The 23,511-nt window shown below is 40.9% G+C and overlaps 1 protein-coding gene across 2 annotated transcripts in view; it reads right to left on the reverse strand.

The window, feature by feature from the left end:
* adamts16 (ADAM metallopeptidase with thrombospondin type 1 motif, 16) overlaps positions 1–23,511 on the reverse strand; it is a 247,140-nt gene that overhangs the window by 108,991 nt on the left and 114,638 nt on the right. For both annotated transcript variants that reach the window (XM_072575156.1, XM_072575155.1), the window contains one exon: positions 11,380–11,528. In XM_072575156.1, the coding sequence (XP_072431257.1) occupies positions 11,380–11,528 (149 nt within the window). The remainder of the gene's footprint in view (positions 1–11,379; positions 11,529–23,511) is intronic.

The raw sequence follows: 23,511 nt of genomic DNA on the forward strand, positions 1-23,511 counted from the left end.
CCATCTATGCTTCCCAATGTCCTGGGAAAGTAACCAACATCATCAAAGACCTGTCCCATCCCAGTTATACTCTCTTCCACTCTCTTCCGTCTGGCAGAAGATATAAACATTTGTACACACATACGAATAAATTCAAGGACAACTTCTTCCCTGCTGTTATTAGACTTCTGAATGGACCTTTCAAATTTTAAGTTTAACACTGATCACGCTCTCCATGCATCTTCTCTACAGACATAACATTATATTCTTCGCTCTGTTCTATTAGCCTATGCACTTTGAACAGTATGATATGCCTGTACTGCATACAAAATGAAACATTTTACTACCTAGGTACATGTGACATTAATAAGTCAAATCAAATCATCCACATTGTCCATTAACAGTGGTAGGGCTAAATCTTGCTGCTGTCCCCTCCTGCTAACCAGTAACATCAATGTGTAGTTGTCCTGCAATTAACAGCATTCCTCAATGTGAACTCATCAAGCTCCATGCAGCTCAATACAGCAAAGCCCCTCTCTTTCTTAGGTTTGCCATCAGGGTTAACAAATTTCATCCTTTTATGATTACATGCAGTGAATCAATTCAGTGCATTGGTACGCTTCTCTTTTGATACCAAATAATGTCATTGTAGTAAACAATGAAGAGGATCGCAATAGATTTCAGGACGATAGAGACAGAAGTGGACAAACATACACCAGATGGAAACTAAAACAATGTGAAGTGATTAATTTTGGTGTGAAGAAAGAGGAGAGGCAATGATTAAAAGGCTTTCAGAAACACCGAAATTGGGAGACAAGGTGTATGCAAATAAGTCTTTTGACAGTGGCACCATGAGGTGTTCCTGAGTCATACAGCATCCCTGGATCTATAAATTGATACCCAAGGGTAATTTTACCCCTCAAAAATGGGTGGTTCAGTCCAGATGAGAAACAGAAATGTCAAATCCAAACTCAAGCTGTCATGAGACCATGCGATTCCAGGTTTAGTGGAGATGTGATGAGATAGAGGGAGATGACCAACCAACATTCAGGAGGTGGGTCAGTTATCGAATCATTAAAGGAGTCTCCATGGCTCAACTTTAAGAAGTTAGATGTATTTTTAAACTTAAGTTTCTCAAACCTTGGGGAAACCAGGCTAGCAGAAGTTATGAAGGGTTAGATCCATCAGGGAAGCAACTTGTGAGCCAGGAACAGCAGGAGTATTTCCACCTGGATCAACCAAGTAACCTCATCAAACCAGCAAACACCACCCACACTATGGTAATGGCTTGGAAGGAGTTAATGCTTCCATTAAACTGAACTCCACCAAATCAGATGATGTTACACAAACTTTGCATGAAGACAGTTCAGTTTTACCCGAGTACACAAAGGAAGCTGATGTATCCTATACAGTTCTTGAGAATTGAGTTCTTAGAATTTGGCCTGGTACAATGTAAACTTACCTATTGCTATCATGCAATTAAAAATAAGTTGTTATCAAGACAAGTACCTCTTCAGTTTAAGATCATAAAGTAGTTTATCTTCTAACACTGATTACAATACGGGCCTGGATTCAGCACAGGAGGAGGAAGATGGCTGCTAAATATGCAACCAGAATACCACATGCTGGTAGCAGTGATGTCTCAAAATAAGACACCCCTCTGCTTTTGTGATCACCAATCCTTCCCCGTCATGCTATCTCTACCCAATTAAACCCACTCACACCCCCATCGTCAACTCCAGTTCATTTCCACTGGCCCCTCCCCCAAACCTCAGGGTTGCCAATATCCTTAGGGTTGCCAATTCACGTTCTAATGACTGTATTAAGGATGCAATTTAAGGACCCGAAGTGAAGCCCATCTCTTGAACCAGGAACGGTGCAACAAAACCTGTGGAGTGTAAAGCTTTAACTGGCAGCAACAAGATTGAGAATTATCGGTGATAATTCATTGACAGAGAAGTCCTGAGGAGCTGAATGGCCTACTGCTGCTTCTATGTCTTACGGTCTTATTATTAAATTTACATTTAGAACGCAAACCTAGCCATTAAATTACATGCCATTAATTTTAATGGAAAGCTTGCAACAGTGAAATGGCAGAATTCATCCAGCCAATTCAGCAGCTAATTAATCCGAGAGTTTTTCAAGTTTCACTTTTGAGTTGCCTTTGTAATACTTTTGTGCCAATTTTGCTATTCACATCCATTAATGTTGAACTCCACAAACTTGATGAAATCATCAGAAATGCAGATTAGCTGGAATTTATTTCAATAAATAAGTTTGGGATACAGGTCAGAATATTTACACTTTATGCACACCTCTGAAACATTCTCCAGCGTGGCGAACCTCAGGTTAAATCACCAGCAATCATCGCTTTCCTGCAGTTCTCTGGGGCTATGGCAACTTTACTTACAGTTCCAGCATGACCTTTTTGCTCTTAAACTCGGCTAATAAAGGCAAGTGTCCATATGTCTTCTTAAACACTTTATCCACCTGTCTCCATTAAGGAACATGCACATCATGGTCCCTCTGGTCCTGGTATACCCCAGGTTCCTGCTGTCCATCAGGTATTCTCTTCCTTTGTCTGGCCTGCCCAAGTGCATCACCTTATACTTACCCGGATTGGATAACCACTAACTGAGTACCAGTTGACATTTGAAGCAAGTTGCGAAACATATATTTGCAATCTACATAATGACGGAAATAGAAGTCCAATTAACATCACTGACTGCATGTCAGTATGTCAACAATTTTTGGTTTTAGTAAGAATCGCAGCTTTATGATTTTTATAAACTAATTAGATTTCTACGGGAAAGTAACTAGGAGAGATTCAGGAAAAATCAGAGAGAGTGAACTTCATAGAAATTTCAGGGATCATGTGAGGATACTGAGTATCAGCCCAATTAGTTTAAAGATTTTTTTTTCATCTGGCTCTCAAAATGAGTTTTCTTGACTTGTTAAGTTGTCCCGGGACAAAACTTCATGTTATAGATGCTGTGAGAATCACACTCATCCAATACTTGAGCTGTTAGCCAGTCAGCAGGGAAGCGAAAACAATTAACTCTTAGGTGTGTACCTGAACGGAACTGCATTTCCCCTCTGATTACAACTTAAAGGAAAAGGAAAATGAACATGGCAAAGTTTTTGTATAAAGTAATCTCCTCACCTCCATCTGGAATATGTATAAGAACACATACACATATATTCCAATACTGAAATAATGCTGGCCTGTAGTTTTGCTGAGAACTAAGATTTAAAATATTCCTCTCTGTGTAGCCCTGCTTGGTATCAGTTATGAGAATTTGTCCAAATATTTTTTTTTTGGTTCTACCGGTTTCAATAGGATTCATTATTGTAGGAGAGTCTGGAATCTTCTTAGAAATTGCCTGGCCCTGAAACACCACGTTACTGACTGGCCACAACTGCATATTTGAACTGGAGAAATATTTCTGGCATGGGGCATCTCCAAGATTGGTTCAGTTTGCCAGCCCTCATTGAAATAAGCAAAGCTGCCAGAGGACATAAATGCTCCCTCTTTAGTTGCCAGCACAGATACATAACTACATGCCTGTGTGAAAAATAAAACACCAAATTGCTGGTGCCAACATCATACACAATTCTATTGATTCTTATCCAAAATAACATTTAGTCTTGCTATTCAGTGCTGCTCTAAATAAGTCAAACTTTACTTTGATTTCAACTCCCAGTTTGGAACACCTCAACTTTCCATATGGTAGGGGATACATTTGACCTGGTTCCACTTGGATGATTTTCATTTCATAATGATTAACAACTGGTCAGTCAAATTCAACATCTTAATTGTTTTCCTTACACTAAAGATACAGCAGGCCTAATTACCCTCATCCATCAAACACTTAATGTCAAACGTGTTTTGGAGCCTGTTAAAAGGTCAATAATGTTATTTAAATGCCTCAAGAGATCTTGGAAAGTTGTAGGATTGGATGTGGTTACCGAGATAGGGAAAGACAACGCTATAGAGCGATTTGAAAAGACAGCAAATTTTAAACAGGTAACAGCTAATTAAGCCACGTGGCCAATGCAAAGTGCATAATTTGTTGGCAGAATGCTGACAAAATGCTAGGATTGGGTATCTTAAATAGGTGAAAAATGTTGATGTACTCTTTAACAACAGTCTCTCTAAATTTTTGTTGCTGCTCTGTGGGCCTGGAATTCCCTCCCGAAGGGCATTGTAGGTCAACCTACAGGTTGTGGGCTACAACAGTTCAAGAAGGTAGCTCATCACCACTTTCTCAAAGGGAAAGTGATGAGCAATAAATGCTGGCCAGCCAGCGATGCCCAAGTCCCACTGGTGGATAAATAAAAGAGAACCTCCAATGTCTGAGTTGTGGTGACTTCTGGGAGTGGAAGCCAAGGTGTTGACACACTGAATGGAGCATCCTGAGCCTTCCAGGAACTTTGCACCCCAACTGTTAAATGCTTCTTCTCCATCACGAATGCAATGCCTTTAGCAATAGACATTTACATTAATAGTTACATTTGTAAACTAGGACTGATCTTGCTAATCAAAGCAAATATTTTTCTTTCTAATGACATGGATTCATAAATTAAGCATTGACAACAGATCTAAATTTGATCAGCGTTTCAATCCTTAGCAAGGCCACATCAATGAATCAGGGTGCCCTGAATTCCTTACAGTTTCCAATGCTCCAAAACACTGTCACCTCTCTATTATTAGCTCTTATGCCACTTGAGGGATGCTAAATGATTATTGCTCTAGGAATGTCTAGATTGACCAGCTATCTTTGAGTGCGGCTAACAAATTTCTCTGGAACTAACTCAACACAAAGAAACTGAAGGAATTAGCATTGTGTTCTTTGTTGTCAAAATAAAAAAAACAACAATATTTTAGTTTTTGAAGAATGAAAAATTTGAAAAATTATCTCATACTGTTCAGAAGAGTTGCACATTGAATGCATAATATTAAATATTATTCGAAAGGATTATTAATGTTAAGAATACAAGCAAAGAACAAGATTAATTGGAACCAATTTTTGGTGAACCTACAGCTCGGTTACTAATTACAATTCGACTTTTAATCCTCAGCTTAAAAAAGGACTTTTCTTGTCAGAAAGGAAACACTTCAAAATAGTTTAGAGGGGCCCCAGGACAAAAGGCAATGCTCTCCGTTAATGTTTGTAAATTCAATGAAGTTCCATCATCTCCTATCCAAACCTCTATAGAATTCCTGCATTCTTGAGCTAAGACCAGACCTTAACCATTTGATTTGCTTGTGAATGAGTCACCTTTTATTGATCAAAGAACACTGGCCATAATATTCACTCAAGGGTTTTTGAGGGTTGTACACCTTACGGTGGATATTCTTCAGTTTAGTCTCCCTTGGTCAATATATCCAATGAGAGCTGCAATCCACTCAGAAATACAACCCACTCAACAACAAAGTGCTGCACAAAAATTCTTGTTTTATATTTAGTCAGGGAGAGGCTAAACAGGTGTGAAAGAGAAACAAATAGAAGGACACACAAACAGGGTTAAATTAGTTAGGCACAGATCCATCGGGCCAAACTATCTGTTTTGTAACGTTGTCAATTCTGTATCGTTATATTTAAAGTATTTTATTTAAATTGTCAAATATTGCATTTTCACTGCTCAAGAGTAACATTATAACCCTAGCTTGTTGAAACAATATTTTGTATCATGATCACCCTGCCAAGCCCAGGGCTTTCCATTTTGAGATTATTCTTAACTAATAGTGGCTGCAAACATTTCTTTGTCTATTACATTTAAAGTAACCTTTAACTTCCAGCTTCTACATCAAATAGACCGAATAGTTTACAACTGTGACACACATAACTGCGTAAACATAATGAGTCCCCAAACTTCAAATGGCACATAACAAGTTCATAGCAAGGAGGAGTTTGATTCCAAGTGAGATTTGACGTATTTCTCATAGTAAAAGCATGTTTCAGATCCAAGACTTACTATAAGACAATTCAAAGCACTTAATTCATCGAAAGAGTGGATAAGTACACAGGAATGGTGGAGCCCCTGAAAGCTTTATCTGTCCTCTCATCTTAAAGGGGAAGTACTCCTTCAGTTGTTGAAATTTAAACCTGCTGACTTCAGGTGAATCAACAACACCTTCACCCTGGCAACTGCTTTGGGCAGTGCCATATTGCCATTAGTTTACTTTCTATCTAAACTAAGTTTTACCAAACGTACGAAGATGGATGGGACAGACATATGAAGAGACACTGGATTGGTTACGATTAGATTAGATTAGATTAGATTACTTACAGTGTGGAAACAGGCCCTTCGGCCCAACAAGTCCATACCGCCCCACTGAAGCGTAACCCACCCATACCCCTACATCTACATCTACCCCTTACCTAACACTACGGGCAATTTAGCATGGCCAATTCACCTGACCTGCACATCTTTGGACTGTGGGAGGAAACCGGAGCACCCGGAGGAAACCCACACAGACACGGGGAGAACGTGCAAACTCCACACAGTCAGTCGCCTGAGGCGGGAATTGAACCCGGGTCTCTGGCGCTGTGAGGCAGATTATATACACTGGAGTTTAGATGTATAAACTATAAAAGTGGGAAAGATGCTCCTGATGACCAGGGATTCCAGAACCAGGGGTCACAGTCTAAAGATATGGAGGGAGGCCATTTATGGTGGAGATGAGAAGAAATTACTTTGCCTAAAGAGTGGCGAGTCTTTGGAATTCACTGCCACAAAAAGCAGTTAAGTTTAAAACATTGAACATTTTCAAGAAGGGCACAGATGCAACTTAGGTCTAAAGGGATCAAAGGATATGGATGAAAGTAGGAACACGGTACCAAGTAGGATAATCAGCCACGATCATATTGAATGGTGGAGCAGGCTCGAAGGGCCAAGTGGACTACTCCTATTCCTCTTTACTATGTTTCACTGTTTCTATAAATACCTGAATCAAAGGAGATACAGTCCTGAACTTGACAAAACCAGTTTATCCTGTCAAATATTTGACATGGCAGAAGAAAAGATGCCAAAGAATTCCACCAGAGGTCTGAAGTGTAATTTATAATCTGTGCCATGCTGTTATGTTTGCTGGACAGATATTAGTGGGAAGGTTTCGCAGCCACATCACACTCCTCTTGAGTGTTGGTGTTAGCTGCAGTTACATGTGGTGTTGGACTTGGGGCTGCAGTGTGCATGACTGCAGTAAAGACAGGGAAAATATTGCTTGAAGGTCACCTTCATGTTTTACTTCGAACCTGTCACTCAGCTTCACGCTGACCTACGCAATGCTGAGATTCAGCAAATTTCTGCATAAATTTGGAAAGACGACACAAGTTCTCTCATGGATTTTAAAATATTGGTCTTGGTCTTCTGCTCTCTAATTGGTCAGAGACCATTAGCATGAGTTGAGACTCACAGAGTTCCGACTGGATCTTCGTTGTGGGTGCCATGGTGGCTCAGTGGTTAGCACTACAGCCTCACAGTGCCAGGGATCCGAGTTCAATTCCACCCTCGGGCAATCGTCTATGTGGAGTTTGCACATTCTCCCATGTCTGCGTTGGTTTCCTCTGGGTGCTCCACTTTTTCCCACAGTCCAAAGATGTGCAGGTTAGATGGATTGGCCATGCTAAACTCTCCATAGCATCCAGGAATGTGCAGGCCAGGTGAATTAGCCTGGGAAAATGTGGGATTACAGGCAGAGGGTATGAGGGTGGGTCTGGGTGCGATGCTCTTTGGAGGGTCAGTGTGGGCTCACAGTCATAGTACAGCATTAAAACAGACCCTTCAGTCCAAGTTGTCCAGACAGACTAAATTAATATAGTCCAATTTGCCAGCATTTAGCCCATATCCCTGTATTTCCTTCCTATTCATATATTCATCCAGATGCTTTTTAAATTTTGCAATTGTACCAGTCTCCACCACTTCCTCTGACAGCTCATTCTATATTGGCACTATCCTCTCCATGAAAAACTATCCCTTAGGTCCCTTTTAAATCTTTCCCCTCTCACCTTAAACCTGTAATCTGTAGTTTTGGACTCCCTTACTCTGGGGAAAAAAGACTGTTGCTCTTCGCCCTATCCTGGTCCCTCATGATTTTATAAACCTCTATAAGGTCACCCCTCAGCTTCCAGTGCCCCAGGGAAAACAGCCCTAACCTATTCAGCCTCTCCCTATAGCTCAAACTCTTCAACCCTGGCAACATCCTTGTAAATCTTCTCTGCACCCTTCCAAGTTTAACAACATCCTTCCTATAGCAGGGAGACCAGAAATAGATGCAGTATTCCACAAGTGGTGCTGGAAAAGCACAGCAGGTCAGGCAGCATCCAAGGAGCAGGAAAAATCGATGTTTTGGGAATAGATTCCTGATGAAGGGCTTTTGCCCGAAACGTCGATTTTCCTGCTCCTCAGATGCTGCCTGACCTGCTGTGTTTTTCCAGCACCACTCTGATCTAAACTCTGGTTTCCAGCATCTGCAGTCCTCACTTTTGCCTAGCATTCTACAAGTGGCCTAACCAACGTGTTGTACAGCCATAACATGACTTTCTAATTCCTTTACTCAATGCACTGACCAATAAAGTACCAAACACCGTCTTGACTATCCCATGTACCTGCAACTCCACTTTCAAGTAACTTTGAAGCTGCACTCCAAGGGTGATGGGTCAAATGGCCTGCCTCTATGCTGTAGGGATTCTGTAATGATTCTATGAGAAAGATCTGTGACTTTCACCTAGAATTGGAGACTTAGCCAGCTCTTCACTGACCAGGATAGTTACTCGTGAAATGTTAGACAGATTAATACCATGAAGGGCTTTTGCCTGAAATGTCAATTTTCCTGCTCCTCGGATGCTGCCTAATCTGCTGTGCTTTTCCAGCACCACTCTACCCTTCAGTATCTGCAGTGCCCACTTCTGCCGAGATTAATACCATGTCTAACTGCCAAGTAAATCTACAACTGACCCCTCAACCAACCACTTCTAATCCTTCAACTCCCCTCCATGATTTCCACTGACCCACTGTACAATCTTATCACCATATCAAGCTGGCATATTATCACTCAGTTAAAAATTACACAACACCAGGTTATGGTCCAACAGGTTTAATTGGAAGCACACCAGCACCAATTAAACCTGTTGGACTATAACCTAGCTTTGTGGGATTTTTAACTTTGTACACCCCAGTCCAACACCGGCATCTCCAAATCATTATTATCACTCAGTCATCGTATTCACTTACTTCACACACTCACTCACAAAACATTGAAAAGCTGTCTAAAGGTCTTAAAGCTTGACACTGCATTAGTAAATGAAGACTTACCAAAGATGCAGAAAATGCTTGGCTTCTCCTAATGATCCTGTGCTATGAAGAAGGACTGTGGGTTTAGATACCTTGGTTAGAAATGTGGAGCTCTGTTCTTCTGAAGAAAAAAGGAGCATTGCTACTCTTCTAAAGCTTCAATTGCTGATCTCACAATATATTAGCTGTGAATACAGCCTCAGCAGTGACCCTGGTTAAACTTGCTGACTCAAACCTTGACCTACAGGAATGTATTTCTGAAAGCCTGCCTGTGAACAAACCTCGCTCTCTAATCATGGCAAGTCACAATCCGTTAGGTCTAATTCTCAACTTCCAAGATATGTCAAGCAAAAGAGAAAATTTAAAGAAGTGTGGCATTCCTTGTGAAATCCTTAATATTAGAGAACTTTGCGCACTAAACATGGTCACCTGACAACCCACACAACCTACAGGGAATTTACCAAATTGTCTGCCTCAGAATTGCCACTTTAAATCAAGAGGCACGAAAACTCAATGACGTGTCAACAAATTGGTATCACTTGTCACAGTCACTCTTGCATGACTACTGTGAATGCTGTGTGATGGAAGACCTTCTGCACCAACCAGCTTGAAATGAAACAATGACACAGACACCAGAATTTGACAAGGAATGGGTATATCAACAGCACCAAAAAGGAGAGAGAAAGCACCACAGACTGATAACAGCATGGATACCGTAAACTCTTCCCTCTCTTGCTTTCTCAATCGTGGAACCAATGGAAAAACAACTTGAAAAAATTAACACATAGAATTGAAGATCGACAAACTTCATCAAAAAGCAACAGAAGAACAGCTAAAGAAACAATAGGACAGTCTTCTCATTCCCGCGGCCTAATAGATCTTCAGATCTATATATGTTTTTGCTTTTTCTTCATGCCTGTACCAGGCAACTGTACTCCTCCACCACTTTTTGTTGTTTGTATTTATTTGTGTGTTGGTTGTTACATTTAGTTTTGGGAATAATAGGTAATAAATCCACTCTCCTTCACTTAATAAATCTTAGAATTGGCTCCCCATTTTTGAACTGGTTAATTAAGTTTAATAGAAGCATGATAGTTATGCGCTAAAAGAAGGAAACATTTTTTTGTGATCGACTGAGAGGGATTTAAACAGTGAGGGGAGCCATGACCACCCCCTCTCCTGATGGTAACAAAAGACATTCTCTACTTCAGTTACATGTCAGGAGATGTGAGAGTTTCAATCCATATTACTGCAAATTTATAGCGCATGAAACTACTTTGTAATTTACTGGTTCTTTTTCTAACAAAACATTAGTAACATCTGCATTAATTATTGCAATAATCTTTTTTGGATATTACTGAACACACACAGAGATTAGATTACTCTAGGTAAACAGCAACGCCACTGAGCATTCTAAGGAGTATTTAACTTAACATTCCATAGACTGGTTTAGGTTACACTGCAGATTTTAACTGATGCGTTCAGACTTAAGTTTATAAAAGTTTTAGGTATTAGGTTTTAAGATTTCATCTTCATGTCAAGCATCTGAATTCCTCAGTTTGTTTGAAGCATTTTTGATCACACCCAAATATCAAGTCCATACAGATTAAACATCAATAACTTTCCGAAAATGAGAGAAGACTTTTCAATTGCAACTTCTGAAAAGAATTAGGGCAATAAAATGTTAGGTGCTAGAGCAACTATTCTTCTGGCATCCTTTTAATTTGCCAAGATATTTTAAATGCTTGCTGATCTCGTCATCCTGCCAGAGTTTAAGACCTATCTTACATTTTTGAATAATACATTGAAAACCTGAAAATAGTTTGCGTGAGTGAATGACAGCGAGTAACTGGAAGTAGGGTTCTGTTTCAAGCTACAATGTTTCACTTCTCAGTTTTCAGTAATCTTTACAAAACTGCACTATTGGGTTCTCCCAACTAACTACCATAACTCCACCTTCAGCCATTCAAATCGGATTTCCAGAGGTTGCTACTGAGCTTGTGGTGAGAATCTGGGGAACCCAGTTGGGATTTTCAGACCACAAAGTTGTCAAGATGCCACTAATAAGGAACATTGCCCATACATGCAGTGCTGTTTTACCTTGGGTTTGTACACTGACGTTCTCGGTTTGTTACTCCTCCTCCACAGGTCCTCGAACAAGGTGACCACATTGACCAGCTTGACCAACGACCATTTATAGGCTTTGGCCCTGAATCTCCATGTTTCACACATTGCCCACGGCGACACCACTGGATTACAAAAAATGGAAGAAGAATGGAAAACTGGCTAAATAAGTGCATTAATGTATTTACTCATATATTTTGTTCTACCAATTAATAATTGAACTACAGGCAATTTTCAAGATTAGGCTCCTACTGAACTGTTATTTAATGAATATTCTTGCAACATTTCTCATGTGAGTCAAAAGATATGGCTTTGAAATTGGAGCTTGTATTCAGTTTACAAGTGTAAAAACGGGCATTTGACAGTCTAAAATGTCGGCAGGAAATCCTTTGCCCACAGATTAGAGTTCCTCTGTATACTTCCAGACTCCATACTCAAAGCAAGCATCAGCTCTGTCTTTGCACATGCGAAGGTTTAACAGGTTTTCACTACCTCCTTTGCACGTAACCACAGCATGCGTTTGCATACAGTGATAATATTCCTCAGTAAGGGGACTCGTTTAGCTTGGTTGGCTGGTTTCTGATTCAGAGTTATGTCAGTAGCATGGGTTCAATTCCCACTTGAGCTGAGGTTAACATAAAGGACATTCCTTCTCAATCACTCCTCTCGCCTGAGGCGTCAGGTTAAACCACCATCAGTCATCTTTCTCTAGTGAGAAGAACAGCTCTGTAGTCTGATAGGACTCTGGTGACTTTACCTTTATTCCTCGGACACTTGGCAATTATGTTAGTAATTCTTAAAAATGTTGAAAAAAAAGGCTTGATAAGTTTAAATGCTTTTAAAAACACCTCACCTACTGAGGATCAAGAACTATCTGTCTCCCTTCTGATTTTCTTGCCACCTTGATTTTAAAGACACTGATTGACATCTAAGCACATTGAACCACATGCCTCCAATGTTCCAGAGACCTGACTCAGAGATGGTGAGTGGTGCTTACAGCCAACAATAAGATCATGAAAATATCTGCAGTGGTTGCTGCCATCTGACTCACTCATCAGTTAGCACGAAGATCATGTCCCAGTTTGGGCAAAATCCCAATTCTAGGCTATGCGTTCTGTGTATCAGTAACAAAGTTCTATTGATTAATGCACCTCCTTTGTCTGATTCGCTCACATTTATACCAGCCTTGCATTAGATATCTTCACAATGCACCACAATTTTCCAATCACTTGCATCATTGCGCCAAACCCTGAGGCTGACCACCTCATGCTCTTTGTGGCTCTGATAGCTGATCTTCTCTGCTTTACCCCTATTTCAACATCTGGATGCCTCTTTCTCATGATGTTCTTCCACTCTGGCTGCTTACTCATCACCCTCACTCTGTCCGACCTACTCATACACTGCATTTTTAAGAACTCACCATGTATGCTCTGAATGAAGTTCCATTCATCCCAGTTGAGATTCAAGCCAATCACCTGGTCTGTAGAATGCTCCTCTCCTTCATTGACAGTTTACTACCCCATCTCCTGCTCTTGAGATCATTCCTCTCTCCTCTACCCAACAAACTATATATAGAGGGGGCACAACTTTCAACTTTGGCAAGTCTATAGAAGGGAAATCACGCTGATGTATACCTACCTGACAATCCGAAATTAGTTTACACCTCCCCTGCAACAAAAAAACCTCCATCCAGTTTGGAAGTCTTTGTTGGCTCTAATTTTCTGACAATTTTAGAGTTGAATCCCTGACTGGAATGAAGGAGCTAAAATAAATCAGTTTTGATCAGAGATGTCAGAGTTTGCCTTTGCTTGTTCCTATTGATGCACACAATATGCAAATTTTGCACTAACTCCGTCACTCACTGTATGATTTCAACATGCATCTCAGCTTGACCCATGTTACTGGTCAACTATTCAACAGAAGGTTGGACATTATGCAGAACCATTCATGTTAAAGTTCAGCTTTTAAAGGCAATTTGTCCCTCTTAAGGGGAGGTTGCATGTTTCATGCTGATGCTGACAGACATTGGTGCAAAGGAGAGATTGGAAATATTGCACCAGGGCAGTTAGCTCTATGTTTCACAGATACAGCATTGGAGGATTAGTCATGTAGTGAACTCTCATGTTTCTGTGTGGGTCCAGAAAGTTGTTAAAGATTGATTTCTGAAGGAGATGGAAGCAATAGGCAAATTACCTGGTGTCTAGAATTCAAATGCTATAAGATATTCAATCATCTCTCACACGGTCAAAATCACTGAATTCATTGTAAAAGAGCATATTATTCCCAGTACCTACTAATGTCTCACACGATTCAATGCACCACATCCCCATCAGTCAGCTAAGGACATCTGTTAGCATTTCGGATTCATGCTGTGCACACAGAAACTCTTCCAACAGCCCCACACATAACAAGCAGTGCTGCAAACCTCACACTCAACTCTCACTGCCTCTCTGCATTTCAAGCTATTCAGCTACAGCAGGCAGCTCTTTCAAATTCAGTGATACACAACCTGTGACATTCTGCCCTCTCCCTTACACAGAAACAGTGAGCACATTAAAAGGGAGCAGAACCGAACTCGCGACGGTGCACTTTGAGTCATCTTTAGCATGTCTGAAGAGATTGCGCTGCACGTTATGTGCTCAGCTAAAGCAGAGGCCAAAGAATTTGGCATTGCTGAGACCAGACAGGATGATTACACATTACAGCAGCTATGTTCCTTCTCAATTTACACTTAACCTTCACCCTACTTTTTGATATGAAGGGAAAGCTGCAGAGATCTTGATTAACAACCCAACCATTCCCTAACTTCAACTTGCCCTTTCATAATTTTTGTGCTCTCAGATGGCTGCAAACTGTCAGTTGCCCAGGCAGGGGGAAGACAAAGAGTGACACTCCATTACTGAAGCAGCATTGTCTGCTTGCACTTGCAGCGATCATATTCTAGTCGACCTATTCAGAGTTGTTATTACACACCTCCAGAGAAGGTGGAACTTGGACGCAGGTCCCTCAGCTACTGATTCTAGAAGCATCTTAGAGGCGAGGAAAGATTTGTTGAGATCTACACTTGAAGAGTTACTGATCACAAGTGGGCTGCAGCTGGGCCAAGCGAAAGGGGTGGCTGGTATGCCAACTTACCAGAGGGCAAGGCCATAGACAGGCTCTGCTGCAGTGGATTCAGACAGGAATACAATGGGGTAGTGGACAGACTAAAAAGCCAAGAGGTGTACACACTAAAACGCTGAGTGAACCTGCCAGAGAGCCAGCTATCAAAGATCAAGGAGGAGGCTGCCTCCAACTTGCCAGAGAGATACTGATACGCAGCTTGAAGCTCACAGACAGAGATCAAGGCCAACTTCATAAATACATGGGAAGCCCCAGTTGTGACTCAGCATTCAGCGGCTCAGCTTCCACCTGAGCGTGAGCAGAATCCACCAGATGGCTTAGTGCTGCAGTGAGCATTCGGGCAGAGGTTGTGAGCTCTTTACCTGTTGCCGTGCCCGCTCAGACACCTATCAACATGGCCGCACATGACTGTGCTGAAAGGGACATGCCAGCTCGAGAGCAGACCAAAATCTGGTGTCCAATAGATTACCATAATTGTTGAGACACGGCTGTGCGAAAGGGGCAGTAGTACAAAGCTATGGCTCTTTCTCAGAACTTCCCAGTGCCCTTGCTGCTGCTGCTCTGCTAGCAAGCCAATGCAGTGTGATTGAGGACAGGCCCTCATGGCCCAGAGCTGCCCACAGTCATTCTGCAAAGCCATCTACAACCACCATCCACCTCTACAGAAAATCAGCTCCCTTCTGCTGCTGCTACAGGACTGTTACTGCTCAAGGGCACCAGGAGTGCAAAGGCACATTGAAGAAAGGCACTTAAAGGAGAGCACAAAGGTGAATGGTTCATGTTGATTCATGTAACTCAATGTGTAAGGATATTATGGAAAGGCTTACACTGCTGGCTTTTTTTTTAATAGCCTTGGCCAATGCGACACTGGAATTGTGCATCTTGAATGGATGTAATAGTGAAGCCATGGTGACAAAAGCAAGCCAACATTTGGGAAGCACAGTCTCAGAAGACAGTCTCAGATAGCGCACAGAACCTACTGTTTCCCAAAGTTTCCTCTTCTTTCTCCGAAGGTGGCCTCCAAATCCCCGGTGTGTATAGGAGTAGATGTCTATACGCTCGACTATATCCTGGAAGGCTCCTCCAGAGCAGTTCAGGGATCAGAACGATGCTACAGTGGTGCGGATGGTCTGCATCATGATATTCCTGGCACCTCCGTGGCTTTCATTACACTTCCACTGTCAGGTGACAGAAGAATATCATCATGCACATATGGGAGGAGGAGGGGGTGGGCATCTTTGACCCCTAGTCTCCAATCCTCTGATTGATCTTGCAGACCTAAAGATGGGGGTGAGTTGCAGATAGCTTCAGACAGAAGGCATCTTGGCAGCTCCTAGAATGACGTTTATTATGAGCAGAGCATTCTGGTGCAAGAAATAGGTGCTGGTGGAATGGTGGCAGGTGCTGTCCCTTACTACTTGGGATGGGAGACCCACAGATCCACACATGGGCAGTCAATGCTACCCTGCTGGACCAGAAATCCCTTTACCCTGACAATCAATTTGGGAGAAAGTGAGGACTGCAGATGCTAGTGATCAGAGTCCAACAGTGTGGTGCTAGAAAAGCACAGCCAGTCAGGCAGCATCTGAGGAGCAGGAGAATCGACATTTCGGGTATAAGCCCTTCACCCTGATGAAAGGTTTATGCCTGACTCTCCTGCTCCTCGGATGGTGCCTGACCGGCTGTGCTTTTCCAGCACCACGCTCTTCGACCCTGACAATCCATAGGTTTGCTCAATCCCACTTCCCATTCTTTAAAGCACGAGAGGTGACTGGTCTCTATTGGCCCTCTGTCACTTGCCAGGTGCTGAGATGGATTGTGTACTTACTGAAAGATGTTGCACATGCTCATCTGGAATGATCCAGGTCATGTAAAAAAATTAATGCTACTGTTGGAGTTGATGGAGAGAGCATAGTTCTGTAAGAAATTTCTTGATGTAGCTCAGAAGCCTCACAGCTTGCTCCAGGCTAAGATGGAAGTATGGATGAGTGCTATGTGTAAAACTTATAGGTCCTTGTGCAGAGAGCCCTCCATTTCCTGGCCTTCAGACAGCTCCCTCTCTGTGTGGCCACAATCCCTATACCTCTTGGCATGTATGGATGTCAAAATCCTTTGCCCTCCCTGAATTTACACGATCAGACTTCTATTAACCTCTCTACATCAAGTGTCAAGATTAAAATACTTAATCTACCTGTCCTTCTTTAATAGCATTGCTGGAATTTCCTTGCACAGCATGTTCAGCTCAGAGTGAATAACACAGGGGTCAAATCAGTTAGAATGCTATCAGTGTACATATGGGATGCCCATACATACACCCGAACAAACACAAGCAGCATACAGGAAACATCAGTAGTGTGACCGTATCATTTTATATCTCTCTAAATTCCATATTAATTAAAATAGCATGACTACAGAGTCTAATTTTGCAGCCTAAAAATTTCAACAGATGCCACAATGTCTTTTTCACATTAAATCAATGTTTTTTGAAGCCAACATCAACATGGCAGAGTGACAAGATCCTATGTCTTCACAGCCATCAATGAATTACCATCTCCCTTAGTTTTTCAATGCAAACATTGTGATTTGTCTGTTCATCTGCAGAGATTAATATTTAACATGATCTAATCTGTCAAAGCAAGTGGGTGGGTTGGGGGGGGTGGTGGAGTTGGTTGGTGATAGTGCAGTACTGGTAATATCACTGGATGAATAATCTAATTTCCTGGTCTGGCCAACTCGCAAATCTAGATCCTCAGAAATATGGTTGACTGTTTTTTCTGTCCTCTGAAATGGCTTCACAAGCCAGTCAGTTCGAGGGCAATTAGGGTTGGGCATCAAATGCTAGCCTTGCTGATGACACACTCGCATCTCATGAGAGAATACAAAAACAAACACTCTTTGGACCCAACCATTTCTGAACAAATGGAGGTACATAATTTAGTTACATCACTGTCACAGAATACCAGGCTTCACTTATTGACACAGCTGGATGAAGCTACTTTTATACTTTATCTAAAATCAAGGATACGGAACAGAATAGTAAAGGAAAATAATACACTCTGCTGTAAACACCTCAAAGCATTCTAAGGACAGGTACATGAAGATAGGCAGGTTTTCACATACCTATATTTTATCAAAGTTTACCATATGTCACAGACACTTTATTTGGCCATAACTATTTTCTCATGGATTGAGTTGACATCCTGGTAATATTTTCACTTGAAATAAACCCCATCTGTCTCCGAGTCACACCTGCAGCTGCATGCTTTTACCACAAGATGGAACTTCACAATCTCCAATTCCTCAGCTTTTTTGTAATTTTCAGAGGCTGCAGTGAACATCATACTCTTTTTTTAGTCAGGTCCTTAAGGCAAGTATGGGCTTAAAATGCTTTCACTCTCATTATTATGCTCACATTTTCTTTAAATTTTAAGACTCTTGCTATCCTCCTGTTTAGCCAATCCTTTGTCAAATTCACTGTTCTTTGCGACAGTATGAAACCTCCAAGGAGCAATCTCCTAGTGGTTCGAAATTGCTGTCTTTTTTAAAATGCATATAATTAGCTTCATGTTTTGGGAAATAAAATATGCACAGATCATCCTCAAACTCTTGGTCACTTATTCCCACTACAAATCTCACTTATACAGTCAATTCCTCTATAACACGATGGTTGCGTTCCTGTGCAACCCCATGTTATTGTAAAATTGCGCTTTAGAAACAGCGCTCAAAGTGTTGGCAATGTAATCGCGTTACAGCCAACACGCGTGTTAAAATGTTTGCGCTTTTCGAAACACTTTCCCCAATTCATCAATCGCGTTACAACCAATTCCCGTTGACAAAACATGTGTTATTGCAGAACGAGCTGTACTGGCTTCCATACCGACTGGCTTTCCAATTCTTCGTTAAAAATCACACAACACCAGTTTATAGTCCAACAGGTTTAATTGGAAGCACACTAGCTTTCAGAGTGCTGCTCCTTCATCAGGTGGTTGTGGAATACACAATTGTAAGACACAGAATTTATAGCAAAAGTTTACAATGTGATGTAACTGAAATTATACACTGAAAAATACTTTGATTGTTTGTTGTATTTTTCAATGCACAATTTTAGTTACATCACACTGTAAACTTTTGCTATAAATTCTGTATCTTACAATTGTGTACTCCACCACCACCTGATGAAGGAGTAGCAGTCCGAAAGCTAGTGTGCTTCCAATTAAACCATTTGGACTGTAACCTGGAGTTGTGTGATTTTTCTCTTTAGTACAGCCACATTAAAACCTCCCTTAATTTTGCAGATATAAATGCAACCTTTTCTTTTATCTATGAGTTCTGGTGCATATTGCACATAGTAACAAATCAAAACATTTATCTGGCAAAGTAATAAACTTAATTTTTGATAGCAATGATCAAGAGGTTGCTAGCAAGTTTTAGGACCTAGAAGCCATGAAAGACTTTCTCAGTTACTGTCCGCAAATAATTTGCACAGTTTCCCTACCACCACTAGGTTTTTTTGTGTCACTATAAATGGCATCACCACAGATTTCATCTTTACCATCATTCACCATAAAAGCACCAATGTCCCAGAGGATATCTGGCTCTATGAGACACCTTTTCAAACCGGGTTGGACGAGGGATCGGTCAAGGTTATTCCATGCTTCTGTGATCAATTGAGAAATGAGCAAAAGCTCTAGTTTCTTCAGTTGTCTGAGGGTTAAGATGCACATGTTCCAGAATAGGTTCGCTTGTTCTACTTTTTGGCATATCCATTTTACACTGTAACTTGCCTGTCATGTCCTCAGGAATATCAGCTATGCCATTATCGTCTAAGATATCCTTGATGCATACATCTAAAAGCCTCAGAGACCAGCACATGTTATTTCAGAAATGGGTCTTTGAATCACAGGCTATACAATCTGTCCTTGGTCTGACACTCATCATCCAAATAACCATTTTTACACTCATGGATGGTCACACAGTGTGGCTATGTGATAGTCTCTGCTAATGATATATTGAATATATTATTAACATTAAGGATATACAACTGGAGGGCATTGGCTAATTAAGTATGTTGAAAACAAAGTGACATTCTTGCTACATAGGGTGTTGATCAGGGAGGAAAGTAATTAACCTCAAACGCATCAGAATTGAGCATTGGCTCAAAAATGTAATGGGCTCACATCACTCTTGTGCCTCTTGAAGGTTGCTCAGGAACCAGTCAGGAACCATGGCTTCACGGTAGGTGCCTCATTGTCAGGTATTCTGCCTGATCAACAAACCCCGAATTAGGTTAGGACGAAGGAAGGAGGGGCTGCTGAAAGCCATCCTTGGCCCAACGCCTTTGTTCTATTCCTCTGGTGACCAACCCCTCATGACACCTATCTGCCCCACTCACCCATGTGCAGGGCCATCCACAAGCTGGGACCTGGAGCATTACCAGTAGACTCCATAACTTCTGGCAGTCTTACCAGCCTCAGATAGGCTGGCAGAACTTAGGGATCACATTTTCACTCCAATGGGACCTGACTGTGTGGAAGGCACATCATTGGCCACCTAAGTGCCTGATAGCGCTTAAATCTCTTGGGCTTTCCCTACAGAAACAAGATGGGACTGACACTGACTCTCCAACTTGTGAAGGCGATCCCTATCTCCTGCACAAATTCCCCTATGCTTTAATTGTTCATTTTATGCATTGTATTTTACATTTATTTTGTTTTACTTCTGCAAAGAAGCTGGTGCATCTATCAATTACCTTTTTACAAGTTTGAATTTTCACTGAAACTTGCTTTTTCATGCTTGGAAATTAATAAAAAAATTAGTATTTTAGGGAAGACAAACAGAAGGTAGGAAAACCACAAACCTACTTTAAACTGTAATAAAAATGAAAGCCAAAACTAACATTTATTTCTTCTCTGCCACACACATGAAGATATCACCTCCCATACTGTTTTAAAGTTAGCAAGAAGTAAAGAAGTTAAGAAAAAACCCTCAGATCTCAGCAGACTCTTTACACAGCCATAGTCCAGAATGGATCATACATCAGCTGCACTGGTAATCCATCACACTCAGTTCTGTTGGAAGCTAAGTTGTGAAATATCCAAGTTAATACAATGCAAAAAAAAATCACGTGAAGATATTACAGAATAATGCAGATTTCATACAGCACAGGAGGTTGCAATTGAACTCATTAAGCTGTGTCGACTTCACGCTATTTAGTTTAAAAAAAAATAATCAGAAAAATTATGTTTAACGGCAGAGAGATTACTGTTTATACCAAACATTAAGAATAACAAGACCATATGGTATGGTTGAAGACATAATTGATATTCATGAATTCAGACTTTGAAATAATACAAATCACTTTTGCTTCAATGGGAGGTGGCAAAAATGAACAGATTTGGGGGGAGCGGAGTTTTACCTTTAAGCATAATTTAATTCTAATATGGTTCAGTTTCAATAGAATCATGAATTTTCTGCTATAAGTTTATTTACTCAACACCAGGTACAAACTCAGATTTCAGCTACAGATGGTAACATTGAAGACAGAGAAAATTGTGCACAAATTTTAAGGAAGAGGAGAATTAAAAGAGAAATGTATCATTAAGAAGGGGACAGCAATCTGGAAAAGTTCTGAACAGACATTTCTGTCGATTAGCAACCTTGGTTCAGATTTAAGCAACACGAGATTAAGAAGAGTCAGGTAAAAAAGTTCAAGGAATTTCTAAACGCAGTCACTAATCTGCAGTCAAGTGTAGACCAGCGCCTGACTTCCACATTGATGGGTGCTGGAGCTGAAATGGTGGTGCATTGGATGGCTTTGATGACTGTTGCCATCTCTAACACTCCACAGCACTCCAGCAAAGCATCCAGACACTACAAAGTAGAAACAAACATGTTCCTATTTTAAGTTGGAAAGCTATATCTAGTTTGGTGGAGCAAGGATTTGTGCTTGGTCCTCAGCTATTGACAATCCTTAACAATGACTTGGATAAAAAGACTGAGTTGAATGTATCTAAGTTTGATGATACAAAAGTTAGGTGAGGAAGTAAATTGTAGAAAGGTTGCAATAGAACTTAGATCAAATGAGTGGACAATAACATTAAAGATAGGATATTCTATTGGAAAATGTGAAGTTATTGACTTCAGAATGAAAACCAGAAAAGAAAAATATTTTTTAAAATGGTGAGAAACTGGGAAAGGTTATTCAGATGGATCTGGAGTTCTGAATAGCAAAGTTAATATGTATTTATAGCAAGCAATTAGTAAGCACATTATATGTTAAACTTTATAACAATAAGAGATTAGAGTATGAGGATGAAAAGGTCTCATTGCAATTACACCTGGAGTACTATGTACAGTTTGGCCTCCTTACCCAAAGCACAACATACTTGCCTTGGAGACAGTGCAATAATGTTCACTTGACTGAATCCTTGGATGAGGGGGGATGCTCTACAAGGAGAGATTGAGTAGACTAGGTCTATATGCTCTGAAATTTAAGAGGATTGAGAAATTATCGAATTGAAGCATAACATTCTTAAAGGAGTGACAGAGTAGATACTATGTTTCCCCTTGGAACTCAGGAAAATCTAGATCATAGGGTCATAGTGTCAGAATAAAGGATTGGCCATTCAAGATTGAGACGAGGACAAATCTCACTCTGTTACGTTGGCTTCATACTTAATAGATTTTATGGACCTGAATTTGAAGGATTGGGAAGATACGTGGATTTTTTTTCGAAAGGAAAGTCAATGGAATTTGTTTTTAGCAAGTTATTTCTTGGAAATCATGTTATTTTTGATCATTGCTTTTGTGAGGTATAATGGGGTGGAAAGTAGTCATGATACTAATTGTAATGGCACAAATGCCAATTAACGCAGAAGGTTTGGTAAGATACGGTGAGAAATGTGTTTGGTTTTGTGGTGAGAATCATTCACAAAACCTGACTCAACTTGAACTTAACAAAGACCACAGTAGGTCCAGTGACCGAAGATTGATTTTGTCTTAAGGAATGCCTTAAAAGAGGAAATGAGATTGAGAGGTGAAGACAATTCCGAATGGAAATTCCAGTGCTAGTGTCTGTCGAATGAAGGCTAACCTACACCTCTGCTCCAAGAATTGTTACTGAGCATGTGCAAAAGAAGCTGTCACAGTGAGATCAGATGACTTGGAACTGTGACCAACAACCTTGGGGTTCCAGAGAGGTCCTTTCTTGTCATCACTTGCAAACAGTTATGTTCAACAAAGTCCATCAATGTTCACGCAACTGAAAGCACATTTGACCTTGCCACACCATGGCAACGATGACCAAGCACATGGAACGAGAGCAAAGCAGCAAGGAGTAATGAAGTGAAATACAATGCTAAGGGTGAAGAGGGAGGCCAGATCAGTGATCTGGTCCCAGAAGTGAGGAAAAACAAGAAGTGCAGATCCATGGCAGCCTATAGCAGTAGGCAAAGGAGATCAAGACTGTGGAGAGGGAAAGCCTGCACAGCACAGGCAAGATGCAGGAAAAGGCCACAGTAGGGAATGTGCAAGCTGCAATAAAGCAAGTCAGTCACAGTGGGTAATACATTACTGCGGGTTAGAGGTCTTACAGGGATGGAAAAAGAGAACCCAGTCTGCCAGCAGAAAGTGCACGATAAAACAAGGCACAGTTGACAGCATTAACTGAAGTCATGGCCAGTAATAAAGAAAAGTAGAGTGGCAGGAGAGAAAACGTCAGAACTGTGTTAACAGATGACAGCCACCTGTAAGCATCTGAGCATTAAAGAGGTACAGGATAAATAATTATTGGGTGATATAACAGGCCAACTGCAGGATTTCAGCCTCCCTTATTTTGAAGACCCATAAAGCAATACCAACCATGCAGATATCATGGGTAGTAACATGGAAATCAAATTCTAAATTGGATACAGGGACAGCGTCTATTCTTTTGGATGCAACACCACAGCTGAGTTCAGAAATCTTCAGACCATCGTCCATTCAAAT

The sequence above is a fragment of the Chiloscyllium punctatum genome, chromosome 8 (genome assembly GCF_047496795.1).
Source record: "Chiloscyllium punctatum isolate Juve2018m chromosome 8, sChiPun1.3, whole genome shotgun sequence".
Lineage (NCBI taxonomy): Eukaryota > Metazoa > Chordata > Chondrichthyes > Orectolobiformes > Hemiscylliidae > Chiloscyllium > Chiloscyllium punctatum.